At 43.2% G+C, this 12580-nt stretch overlaps 1 protein-coding gene across 5 annotated transcripts in view; it reads right to left on the bottom strand.

Moving 5' to 3' along the window:
* LOC117663320 (zinc finger MYM-type protein 4) overlaps positions 1 to 12580 on the bottom strand; it is a 55933-nt gene that overhangs the window by 6201 nt on the left and 37152 nt on the right. For all 5 annotated transcript variants that reach the window (XM_034413395.2, XM_034413394.3, XM_034413392.3 and 2 more), the window contains 13 exons: positions 11309 to 11459; positions 10915 to 11087; positions 9377 to 9563; positions 7856 to 7999; positions 7499 to 7536; positions 6473 to 6617; positions 5283 to 5404; positions 4130 to 4292; positions 3749 to 3802; positions 3149 to 3328; positions 2878 to 2972; positions 1887 to 2058; positions 783 to 934 (listed from right to left, as the gene is read on the bottom strand). In XM_034413395.2, coding sequence (XP_034269286.2) covers positions 783 to 934; positions 1887 to 2058; positions 2878 to 2972; positions 3149 to 3328; positions 3749 to 3802; positions 4130 to 4292; positions 5283 to 5404; positions 6473 to 6617; positions 7499 to 7536; positions 7856 to 7999; positions 9377 to 9563; positions 10915 to 11087; positions 11309 to 11459 — 1776 coding nt within the window. The remainder of the gene's footprint in view (positions 1 to 782; positions 935 to 1886; positions 2059 to 2877; positions 2973 to 3148; positions 3329 to 3748; positions 3803 to 4129; positions 4293 to 5282; positions 5405 to 6472; positions 6618 to 7498; positions 7537 to 7855; positions 8000 to 9376; positions 9564 to 10914; positions 11088 to 11308; positions 11460 to 12580) is intronic.

A 12580-nucleotide genomic window follows, 5' to 3' on the forward strand; every position in this document is an offset into this window, starting at 1 on the left:
ATGGATTGGGTCCATGGCAGTGGTGGGTTTCAAAGATTTTTACTACTGGTTCTGTGGGTGTGGCATGGCTTAGTGGGTGTTGCAGGGGAAGGTTACTGCAAAATCCCCATTTCCTCCCGATCAGCTGGGACTTGGGAGGCAGAGAATAGATGAGGGCGGGGCCAGTCAGAGGTGGTATTTACTGGTTCTCCGAACTACTCAAAATTTCCGCTACCGGTTCTCCAGAACTGGTCAGAACCTGCTGAATACCACCTCTGGTCCATGGGCAATCTTAGCTAATCAAGTGGCCTATTGATATGTGGACCTGAGACGTGGAGTCCTTGGTGCTCCCTGAATTGGTAATCAAGATGGTAGTTCCAACTGATGATGAAGAAACTACCAAGGACAAAACCATATCCCCACTAACATAGCAGAGTAAGCTACTGTATGTAAACAAATCAAACCCCACACGTACTCACAATGATGATGTGACAAAGTCAGGTCATGAAAACGTCTGCAAGAAAGCAACCAAGCTCAGAGAGCACCAAGGACTCCACAGCTCAACCCTGAACAACAAATATTCTTTTCTATATTCAGAATTATGGGCCAGCAATAGAGGGGAGAGCTGTTTTTGCATGTAAAAGCTAGAACCTAAAAACAGATGGATAACAAGGGAGGTTTCATAAAAGCCCGGCCTAATTAATAAGCCCATCTGCCATTTCTATATACTTCTTCCTGCTACTCCTCCTAGGTCAAACAAAGACATGTGACTCCAGAAAATGGATGTAAAGAAGAAAAATAACCTGCTGAATTCCAAGGCACAGGTATAAGATGCTGTCGGGGTCGTACTTTTCGCCGTTTGGTCGCCGCACCTCCTGGATGAATTGGCACAAGCCAAAACTCAGCTCCGAAAAGGAACACGAGAGGATGTCCTCTTTGAGCTTCACAGACCGAACTGTAGGAAGGAGAAGCACCATCAGAAGGAGATGGTTCCCAGCTCAGCCCTTTGGGGTGATTTCCAGAGTTAATTAGCAATAGCGGCAGGAGAGTCCGCAGAGAGGGGGCCAAACAGAAAAAAGGAATCAGCATGGCAGCCACAATCAAAGCCACACCTAAAAGAAAAGGGGGCAGGGCTTTGATCAGATGATTGTGGCTGCCATCTTGACTTTTTTTCAACCCCAGCCCTGAATAAGAGATAAGTCAAGGAATATATCATTTGTATAGAGCAGTGTTGGCCAGTGGTGAAATCCTCCCCGGTTTGCCACTGGTTTGCTGCCTGCGCATACGTGGTGTGTGCATGCACATACAGAGTGCATGCCAAATGCACACGTGTGCATGCACAATGCATGCCAAATGCATGCTGTGTGCGCATGCGCCGAACACAGGCTGCATACATGCACAGTGCGCACCAAATGCGCACTTCGCGTGGAAAAAGAAGGCTTGGGAAGCTAAGTAGAACAGCGAGGGGGAGGAAACAGCAGTGCCGTGCGATTTAGATTCTCTAGAAAGCAGATTTCCTGCTTTCTAGCAAATATAAATTGCGCGGCACAGCTGATCATCGGAAATACGGGTTAGGAGGAACCGGTAGCTTTTTTTTTTTACTACCAGTTCCCCAGAACCGGTAGCTTTTATCACTACCAGTTTGCCTGAACCGGTGCGAACCGGTAGCATTTCACCCCTGGTGTTGGCAAACCTTTTCGGCATGTGCGCACAAGCCTGAAACCGGAGGAGTAGCCGCCCGGTGCGCATGCATCCACACCGACCACTTGGACTTTTAGTTTCTGGTCATGCATGTGTGTGCGAAAACCAGCTGGTCTTCTGTCCAAAGGCCGAGCCGAACTTTTTTCTCTCCACCACTGAACCCAAACCTAAAACAAAGATAACTAAACGAAACAAAAAGGCGTTACCTCCAAATTTCAGGTCTCCTTGATCTTCCTGCGTGTTTTTCCACTGGACCCAGTTCTTCCAGGCATTCACCCCATACATGTATTTGAGACTCGTCCCAGAAACAGAACAGCCTGGATATGAGCTCTGAACCAGGATTCGGGGTTCCACAGATACGATGGACTTCTTTCTGCCCTGAAGGACGGAAAGTCAAAAAAAAAAAAAAAAAAAGGTTTCTCCATTGTAAAAAGTTGTGCTTTGTTTGACTATTAGAAGTAGTCCTCAACTTACCAACCACAGCAGGGATCGGAAAATTTGTCATTAAGGGGTGCAGTTAAGCAAATTGGTTGTTAAGCAAGACATGGTTTAACTTTAACCTTAGACTGTCTACTGTCGACCTCACCCCATTCCTAAGAGGTCTATAAGGGGCGTACATAAGCGCACCAATGTGCTCACCGTCCCTGTCCTACTGTCCCCATTTATTCGTATCCATTTCATGTATTCATAATCATGTTTATACTTATATCCGTTATCTTACACATGCTTGATGAAATAAATAAATAAATAATCACATGACAGCGACTTGCAACCTTCTCTGCTGGCTTCCCCATTGATTTTTGCTCATCGGAAGCTGGCTGGGAAGGTTGCAAATGATGATTACATGACCACAGGATGCTGCAACTATCATAAATCACTGTTGCTGACATAGGCTGAAATCAATCTAAGACACGCCAGCCTGACTGCAGGGTTTTCTCGGGGAAAATGGAAGAAAACTTCTCCTATGGATATTCTAGGTCACCGGAGACTGCTGAAATTTGAAGATAGAGGACTCCAATTCCCAGAATTCTGAATTCATGAATGAACCCAGAATTCCCGGGAGTTAAAAGTCCATACATCTTCAAGTTACCGAGATTGAGAAACTTAAGACTGCTGGTAAAAGTAGGACTCCATTTGCAAATCATCTTTGATCTTCTGGTTTTAGAGATAAACAAGGAATCTGACCATGTTTCTTACCCGTCTTTTTGGTTGCGGAAAACCGTCTCTATGTCTCCGCCTTGCTCGTGCCCGTGAATGAAGACTTAGCCCTTTGCTGATGGGGTCAAAGGAATCTAATTTTGAAACAAAGGGACAGATTTAACAGCAAAGTAGCAGTTAGGGCTGATCTTCAATAATGAGGCAAATCAGAAATTACTCTGTGAGTGGTGCAGAGATTCAAAGGCTGCGGCTTAGGAGTTGATGCCACACCTTCATATGCATGGAGCATTTTCTTCCAAAATTGACCAACCTGATGGGAAGTCAGCCTCCAGGTCCTGCTCCAGTTCGCCTTTGGAGAACTGTTTTGGTTCGGGCTCGGGCTCAGGCACTGTACTGGAGCGTAACGCATAGTGATTCAGCTCATCCTCCCAGCTGTGGGGAGTTGACACTGCTTCCGATTCCAAGTCCCCGCTGTACGTGCTGCCCTGGTCTGAAATTGCAAAGGAAGGAAAGTGAATGCAGAAGGGGTTGGGGAAGCCTAAGAAGCAGGTCCAACAAAAGCTCACTAAAAAACAGGGCCTTAAAGAAACCATGCGTTTGCTGTGGACCAGGAGTGTCCAAGCTTGGCAACTTTTAGACTTGTGGACTTCAACTCCCAAAATTTCCCAAACAGCAAGGCTGTCTGGGGAATTCTGGCAGTTGAAGTCCATAGGTCTTATAAAGTCACCAAGGTTGGACATCCCTACTGATGATCAAGGTTATTTACTTTACACAACTTTCAAAGTGTGTATGCAGGTGTTTGTATGGATGTGTGTGTCCTAATCTAGATAACTATTTTGGTAAGAAAAAAAAGCTTCTTCTCGTGTTCAGTTGAAATTTGCCTTTCTGTTGATCTGACTTACGGGCTCACCTTTTTCAAATATTTTGGGGTCCAGAAACAGCTCATGCTCAGATGTTTGAGAGCCTGAAATAAGATAGAAAGACCAACATAAACCAATACAGCTAAAACAAATTAATACTCAGCAAAATTCCAGAACCTAGTTAATGCTATATATATATAACAGATTTATTTTAAAGGGACCCACAACGTGTCTAAGTCACTATGCATGGAACAGCCCAAAGCACAGATTACAGTAGAGAGCAGTTCCCCGAGGATGGGCTCCAGCATGAGTCCAAAAGCTCAGAAAACTAAATCTCAGATCCTGGTGACCAACCCAGATTAGCTCCTGCAACATTATCCTGGGACACGTATATCTGCCTTCCTTTGTTCTCTAAGACAAAATCCACCAACCTCCTTGAGAGTGTTCCTTGTCTTTATCTTCGGCAACCATTTCTGCCATCTGGAGAAGATCGGCCTCAAAAGGACTAGCCGAGTTCTTTTTGACGACTGGAATGGCTTCTCTTGTTTTGTCAGTGCTCTCTGGGGCAGGGGGCACAAACATAGGAACCGGGACCTGGAGAGAAACGCCAGCAACTTCCCTTATTTCTCAGAAGCTGTGAAGAATCATTTGTAACGAAGAGCCAGCTTCCTTTCTTAAGCCTGACCAATGCTGAAGAGAGAATCCATCCCTTAAGAAAAGCCAAGTGTCTCCATAATAGTTAAGACTATAATAATATAAGTGCAACCCATCCTATAATTCATTGACAGCAGCCTTACCAAGGATCTTAGGCTTCTCAAAATAAGGAGAATGGGAGAGGGGCTAGAATTAGTTAGAAGATCAACTGCAAATTTCCAGAAGACCATGTAGTCCAAGTGTGATCCATGTGTCAGGCTCAAACCCAGAGATGAGACAGTGAGATTCCATCGAGTCCATTCCTTTATTTGTTTTCGCCTTATGGACATAATCTTGCCAAACTAAAGCTGCAACCTTTAAAGTTATTAAATGGCTCCTGAGAGATTCTAGGGTATGGTTATCCTGAACCTCTTCCCACCTCCCTCATCAAGTTCGGGACTGTGCAATCTCTTGATCCAGTTCTCTTTCATGGAAAGATCTACATTGGTCAACTCTCTCCCCTCCCCCCATAGATGCACATTTCATCATACCATGTGAGAGGGATAAGGGCCACAAATGTCTAGTCACAGAAAGCCATCCAATCATGTGATATCAACTGAAGAAGGGACGGGGCTGTTTCAGTCTACGGGGCTGGGGGTGAGTCACTTGACTGCAGGACATTGCAAACGACTGCAAATGCAGCCATGTTCCCAAGTGCCCGAAGTTTGATCAGGTGACGGCAGAAAGTGAGATTCAATCAAGTCCATTCCTTCAACATTTGGTTGAAACTTTGAATCTGGGTGGTTTGTAATTTTGAAGTTATTTAGCTTTGTTAAATGCCTGGTCATAAATCAAGGGCCATCTGCAATCTGTAAGGCCACTCATGCAATCCTTCACTAGTGCATCTTGGAAACCTGGCTAGAAGAAAGGGACAGCCCACGCATCACTCACCGGGACTGGCATTCCCAGAGGGACTGGTGTGTACTGGGAGAAGAGATGAAGTGGGATTGGCACAAATACTGGTACAGGAACAGGCACCATAATAATTTTGGGTGGAACTTCCTCTTCCTCTTCTTTCCGTTGCCGTGTTAAAAAGAAAAGGTGTGATTCTTGGAGCAAAACAGCTGTCCAATTCATCTCTCTTAACATGTAACATTATTGTTTTCTGTTAACTGTTATGGCTATGCCCACCTCACCATCCTGTTTGATATACTTATTTGTTCATTGGCCTTCTTCCCCCCACCCCCCCCAATATTGCCATTATTTCAAGATAAATCCCTGGCCGGCAAATGCAGCAGATGACTCACTTTTAGGCCAATGGAGGCTTATTGTCTTTATCTATGGCAACAGGACTTATTGTGCAATGTGGCTGTATTTCCAAATTTTTAGAAATTTTAGGAATTTCTAAAAGTATCTACAATGGAGTTTTTGCATCCCAGCCTCCTATTCGCTTCTCCCTCCTCTGCCATGCTGCTGAAAACTAAACAAGAATTGTGCTCAATTACACATTCTGCCAATATTATTTTAGTACAGTGTTTCTCAACTTCAGCAGTGTGTGGACTTCAACTCCCAGAATTCCCTCTGCCAGCATGCTTTAGATCAGGAGTCTCCAACCTTGGCAATTTGGCAGCGTATGCTGGCTGAGGAATTCTGGGAGTTGAAGTCCACAAGTCGTAAAGTTGCTAAAGTTGGAGACCCCAATTCAATTCAAATTTTTATTGTTAGTGCAAAACATATGTACAATGAGATTGGTTGAGCTCCCTCAGTGTACCCCCCCTCCCAACACAATAGAACTCACAGTGCAGACAGAAAATCCCTAACCCAATAAATCATATCAACAAAACACCCAGTCCTATTGCACCAGTGTGAACATGTTACACATTGCGCCGGCCCTGCAGTCCATCATACTACCTAGTTATGATGTTATTTCTCATTCAGGAGTCTGATAACCGACAGATAAAAACTGTTCTTCAGCCTGTTTGCGCGGTTGGCTATACTTTTATATCTCTTTTCCGCTGTCATTAACTAAACCCCTGCTTTAGATTGTCCCAATGTGCTGAAAGGTGATGTGCATTGCTGCTGAACCTTTTTCCCTCCCCCTTGCAAGCCTAAGCAGCAATCAATCCTTGTGTGTTACTTACCGGTTTGGCATTCCTTATGCTGCGTATGAGGCTTGCAAGAAGTGGCCTTGGTCTGGGTTATGGGTTTGCACAGCAAGGCTTTGTTCTTGAGGAGCCGGGGTGGCTGTGAAGGCGGGAGCTTCAAAGCATCTGTCTGGGTACTTGCCTAGTTTCAAGTCAGAAAACAAGGGCCTGCTTGTTACACATCCTTAAAAGGGGGATATCTAAACAAGTGGAAGTATGGCCAATAAGCCTCAGTTGCTAGTTTGCTCTGTATCCTCCTCTTCCCTTCTGTTCTGGGTCAAGTCCATTCTAAGGACGCTTCCAGGTAGAATTATGCCTATGTTTTTGTGTCTTGCTTTACCTTTTGGTAAAACACTTTAGTGTTTAAGATTGCATATTCCCCTGGGTATGAGGGCCAGGAAGTGAGGCTTGACTATTAATGGGATTCCGTGTTTATATGGTGTAAACTAGATTGAATTTGGGTACCATTAAGTCCTTATGAAGTTATTGTGATTTTATGCTCTCCCTTGTGTTGTTTAATGCTATGTTTGCTGCCTAGTCTGAGAGACTGGCATCTATATAAATTGAAATCTTAAACAAACATAGGAAGTCACTTTCTAGGGAAGCTTGAGAATCGAAGCTAGTAACGGAGTTTTTCCTCCCACGTTATGACAAGTATGTACAACGTAGCTTAATTTTGTGACTGCAAAAAGCACTGGTCATTATAAGATCACTATGTATATAATACAAGTACAGGCGACTGCAAGCCCAAAATTTTTTTTTTCTATTAGCAATATTGGTCAGGGATGAGTTGAAATCTAAGACATTTGAGGGACACTCAACCCATGAATTAAACTATGCTGAAGTTGCTATAAGGAAAAGAAGGGAGGGAGGGAGGCAGGGAAGAAGGGAGGGGGAAGAAAGGAAGGATTTTAAAAATATTTATCAAATGTTTTTTTAAAAAATGAGGGAAAAATCAATGCATGACAGAACGTAAGTCAGAAGTGTAATTCATCAGGAGGTATTATTTTCAGGAAAACTTACATCACCAATTATTTTTGCTGTTACAGTAGGAACTGCACCTGTTAGAAGGAAACAAAAACAGGGAAAAAATGTCTTCCTTCCTTTTTAACATTAAAAGCAATTCTGGGCTTCAGATCACAAAAGCACACATATGTTTGTTTGCTTGCTAATTCAAACATTCTCATTCCACACTGGCATTTCTCAACCATGGCAACTTTAACCTTCAACTCCCAGAAATCCAGACAACTTAAAGTTGCCATGGTTGAGAGACACAGTTCTATACAGGAACAATAACATGTCAACGTGCATCCGGGGAAGCAACGTAATAGAAGGTGTGGGTTTAACAAGTAGAGGAGAAAAGACACATCCACTGCCTACCTTGCAAGACATTATTGGAGTTGGCTGTCGGCTGAGCAGCAGGAGTGCTGGCAAGAGACACCACATTTGCAATCACTGGGGTGGAGTCCTTCCTGAGAGATAAAGGGGGCCCTGCTGAAGATGTTGGTGTCATAGAAACATTTGCTGGGTGGAAAAGGAAAGAAAGTTGGAACATAGTTAATGACAGCAAGACTCTAGTCTTTATACATAGACATTAAAAAAAGGCCTATCTACATCGAACGTACAGATGAAATGTGTCTAGGGCAGTGTTTCTCAACCTTAGCTGTTTGAAATTGTGTGGACTTCAACTCCCAGAATTCCCCAGCCAACATAGCATAACATAGCCGGCTAGGGAATTCTGGAAGTTGAAGTCCACATATCTTCAAACTGTCAAGGTTGAGAAACACTGGTCTAGGGCATTCTATCTGACTGTGTGCAGAGGCATGGGGAGTCTCTATCCCTAAAATAGATCTGTGGCGTTCTTTCAAATTAGTGATGTCTGTCTTTGTATGAATTGCATCGGAGATACAATCCGTTGTGCATACCACTGAGAGATGGGCTGCCACTGCAACAGGCACATGTGGCTACCATCCTCTAAGCTGAATCCCTATAGGCTTGAGCATCACCCATCATCAAGGTCCGTCTTAATTTTAATATTTTATGAAGATCTTGGAGTCAATACCATACCGAGTACATGCAGTAGCAGTAGGAAAGTTTGCTGGCCAACGTATCAAAAGTCAAGGGCAAAATGTGACACAGTATAACTGCAACGGATGCTATAGAAAATATGCTGTCTATTCTGTAGGGCAGTGTTTCTCAACCATGACAATTAATTAATTAATTAATTAAATCTAATTTTTATGCCGCCCTTCTCCCAAAGGACTCAGAGCGGTGCACAGCCAAGATAAAACAAACACATATATAAAATTTAAAAGCCATGTAAAAACGTATTAAATAATTTGGCCCCGACATCATTAAAAAAACAAAAAACAACCCATTAAAAGTAATGTTTAGGCCAGCCCAGCTTGTTGGAACAATAACATCTTGAGGGCACGGCAAAAGGTGCGTAGGTCAGGGATCATCCGAATCTCTGGGGGCAATTCATTCCAGAAGGCGGGTGCCCTCACAGAGAAGGCTCTCCCCCTGGGGGTCCCCAGTCGACATTGTTTGACCGACGGTACCCTGAGGAGTCCCTCTCTGTGGGAGCGTACTGGCCGGTGGGCGGCTATCGGTAGCAGAAGGCGATCTCGTAAGTTTAAAACATTTAAAATTTAAAACACGTGTAATCACAGGGTATGCTCACAGGCATCTCATACCCTACCTCCATGTGGACCAGATTTGCTATCACAGAATAACAGAGTTGGAAGGGACTTTGGAGTCTTCTAGTCCAAACTCCTGCTCAAACAGGGAAACCCTATACCATTTCAAACAAACGGTTGTCCAATCTCTTCTTAAAAACCTCCAGTGTGGGAGCCTGCTCTACAGTAGCTGTTCTAATGCCATCCGACACCTTTCTTTTACCTGCATTATTTGGAGGGGGTGGTGGAGGGGGTGGAGGCGGGGGTGGTGGTGGTGGTGGATCTGATGCACACTGCTGGTTGCAAAACATCAAAATGCAAAGCAAGTTGCAAAAATGTTTGATTTCACCCCGCCACTTCAGGGACTCGCTGAGTTTTCCCTGCCTTTTGCACCCATCACATTTGGACATCTACAGAGAAAGGGGAAAAGGTACGAGTCAACTTTTTAAAAATTGATTCAATTGCACGGTTTTCAGTTTTAAACAATTTTGTTCATGCAAATTATCTGCAGTGACCCAGTCAAAAAGACAAAAAAATATTTCTCTCTCTGGTTTGAAATATATATTCATTCATTCATTCACTCACTCACTCACTCATGCATTCATTCCGAATCAGATTTATCTCTTTCTCTCTGTCACGTTTGAAAAATACGAGACCCAAGAATCTTAAATCAAGGGAACAATGAAGGTACCACTAGGCCTAATTACATGTAACTGAATCACCTTTTCACCATTCCATCTGATAACCCATTGGGAAGTACAGATCTCTCCATCAGCTGCTGCTAGTAAGCTGCTATCGGGCCTCTGATGTGACTGACAATTAATCAGCACTATGTGTGTTGTATATATGAAAGTAGATGGGTCCTTCTAGCGACATGGATCTGCCTATATAACCTCAGTCACGATCTTTATTGCTGCCTTTTTCCTGTGTTTGTTTGCTTGCTAGCTAATTCTCGGTCCCTGTTCTGGACAGTCTCCTATTGAAGTACTAAACAGGCCAACCTTTGCTTAGCTGCTGAGTGCAAATAAGATCAGCCAGCTGCTAGCTGCTGAAACGTTATACAGCGCTGTAATTCTCTATTATGCTTTGCAATCTTTACTTTGTGTTTGGTTTGGAGCTACCTAATTGAAACAGCACACAGTGATGACTAAATAAACAAAACATTATTTCTATTAGTCCCTGCTTAGTGAATGCCCTGTTTAGCAACCGTTTGGAGTTATGATCGCAATGAATAGTAACTTTACAACTGGTCCTCCCACTCAGAACCATTGTGGCACCCTGTGGTCATGGGATCACCATTAGTATGCTTCAAAACCAGATTCCGACAAGCGTAATCAATGGAAAATCACAAGTTACGGTTACATGAAGTCTCACTTAATGTCCATGGGTAAGCTGCTTAAAGACCACAGTGGAAATGAGCTTGTAAGTCTGTCACAGTCATAGGATGTTTTGCTTAATGGCCAGAACACTTAGCAACAGAGTTGCAAGTCCCAACTGTAGTGGGATATGGTATACGAGGACTACCTGTATACCATAAGGGGTCATTATGTAACACTTGCATAATTATAGATTTAATATATAGAGGTAGGACTGACCTAAAAATGATACATTCTAAGGCTCACTGACGATCCTTAAGGAAGTGGTACTTTCTATCCCAATTAATTCACCGGTGATAAAAGATACCCTGCTGTGCTGAAGCACCGTTTTTCCAAGAGGAAGACTCGATAGAAGACGGATTTGAAGAGCGCTAGGATAACTTACTTGATAAAACAAAACTGTGAACTTTGACATGCAATCTTCTGAGCAGAATTCCTCCACTTTGCCTCCAAAGTGATTCTGTACCAGTTTTGGAGAGGTTTGCAAACAGTAGCTGCACATTTTACAGTGATTCCCCCATCGTTTGGCTAAGTCATGCTTGTAAAGCAACTTGCAGCCTAGAAAAAGAGCCGAGAACAACAAACGACAATGAGTTAGAATTCTCTAACCATCTCCCCAATGTGTAACCATTTCAGAAGCAAACTCTTTTGCAATTCGAAAGTTAAAAGCTTTTTATTTTATGCAAGAAGCATACACGGCAGAAATGATGATTAAAATGACCATTTCCACCACTGCCTATCTTGGGAACTGAATGCCAATGAGGCCCATGCTTTCTTACCTTCACTACAGAATGATTTATCAATGCCTGAAAATCGCACCGTTTCTTTAACGATCTTGTCAATTTTGCAGTATTCACACATTGACATGACACAATTTATCTTTTTGTATTCATCACAACAGGTCTTGCCGCAAAACTGGAACATTTTGCCCTGCAATCAAGGGGGAAAAAAAACAATGGAGCCCAATTCAAAAAAGAACATGCCATCGTGTGCTTCTCTCAAAGAAATGCAAGTTCACCCATTTCCATTTAAAAGACAAAAAAATAAAATAAAATCCCCCCAAAACCTCACACCAAGAACCTGCCAAGATCTGTCATTAATCAAGACTACCGGCTGCCATTTGCAGAGCTGCCAGTCTGTAGTCTGCTCAGAAATGAAAATTCACAGCTGTCATTAAAAATCCATAGCCAAGGTCTTAAGAGCTGTACGGGATTAGTTAAAAAACAGGTGAGCAATGCCTGCTGAATCTCAGAAGACAGAATAGTGGTAAAAGAATTTTCCCAGCAGCTGGGGGAAAAAAAAGAGTTGTCACTTGCCACTTTTATGAGCTGCAAAATCCCCCAGGAAATGGAATGGGACAACTCACCGCAGCCATGTCGCCAGAGCCAACTTGCCGAAAGACAATTCCATGCGGGGTAACTAACTCAATGCGATGTTATCCCCCACTGTGTCTTCAACATTATTTCCATTGACAAAAATAATGGAAATTTATTGGATGAAATAATGGCGAAGAGACAGTGGGGGATAACATTTATTGGATTAGGTATGGAGATTCTCAGTCATCCAGGTCCTGGTTATTCCAAAGGTGCTTTTTCAAGAAGCAACTGGACTTTCTGGTTTTTCTTCGAAGACGTTTCGCTTCTCATCCAAGAAGCTTCTTGGATGAGAAGCGAAATGTCTTCGAAGAAAAACCAGAAAGTGCAGTTGCCTCTTGAAAAAGCACCTTTGGGACGATTGGGATTAGGTCATTTCTTTTGGAAATGTCCCGTGACAAGTTGGCTGTGGCGAGATGGCCACAATGGGTTGGTGACGGCAAATTGTCCTATACCCCCCACCCCCAAGGAATTAATTACCTTACGGGTGAAAGATTTGCAGAATAATTTTTTTTAATGTAGTTATTTAGCCTAAGGACTTAGCAAAAGGAGACATTATGCAAATAGGAACAATCTGCGTTATTCACACAAGTCTCAAGCTTCACTTTTTGCCGGTGCAAACAATTTTATGGTTTAAGGGGGGGGGAGGGGAACTAAGCATGGAATACACACGACCTT

Source organism: Pantherophis guttatus, chromosome 10, assembly GCF_059756535.1.
Source record: "Pantherophis guttatus breed Tessera chromosome 10, ASM5975653v1, whole genome shotgun sequence".
Lineage (NCBI taxonomy): Eukaryota > Metazoa > Chordata > Lepidosauria > Squamata > Colubridae > Pantherophis > Pantherophis guttatus.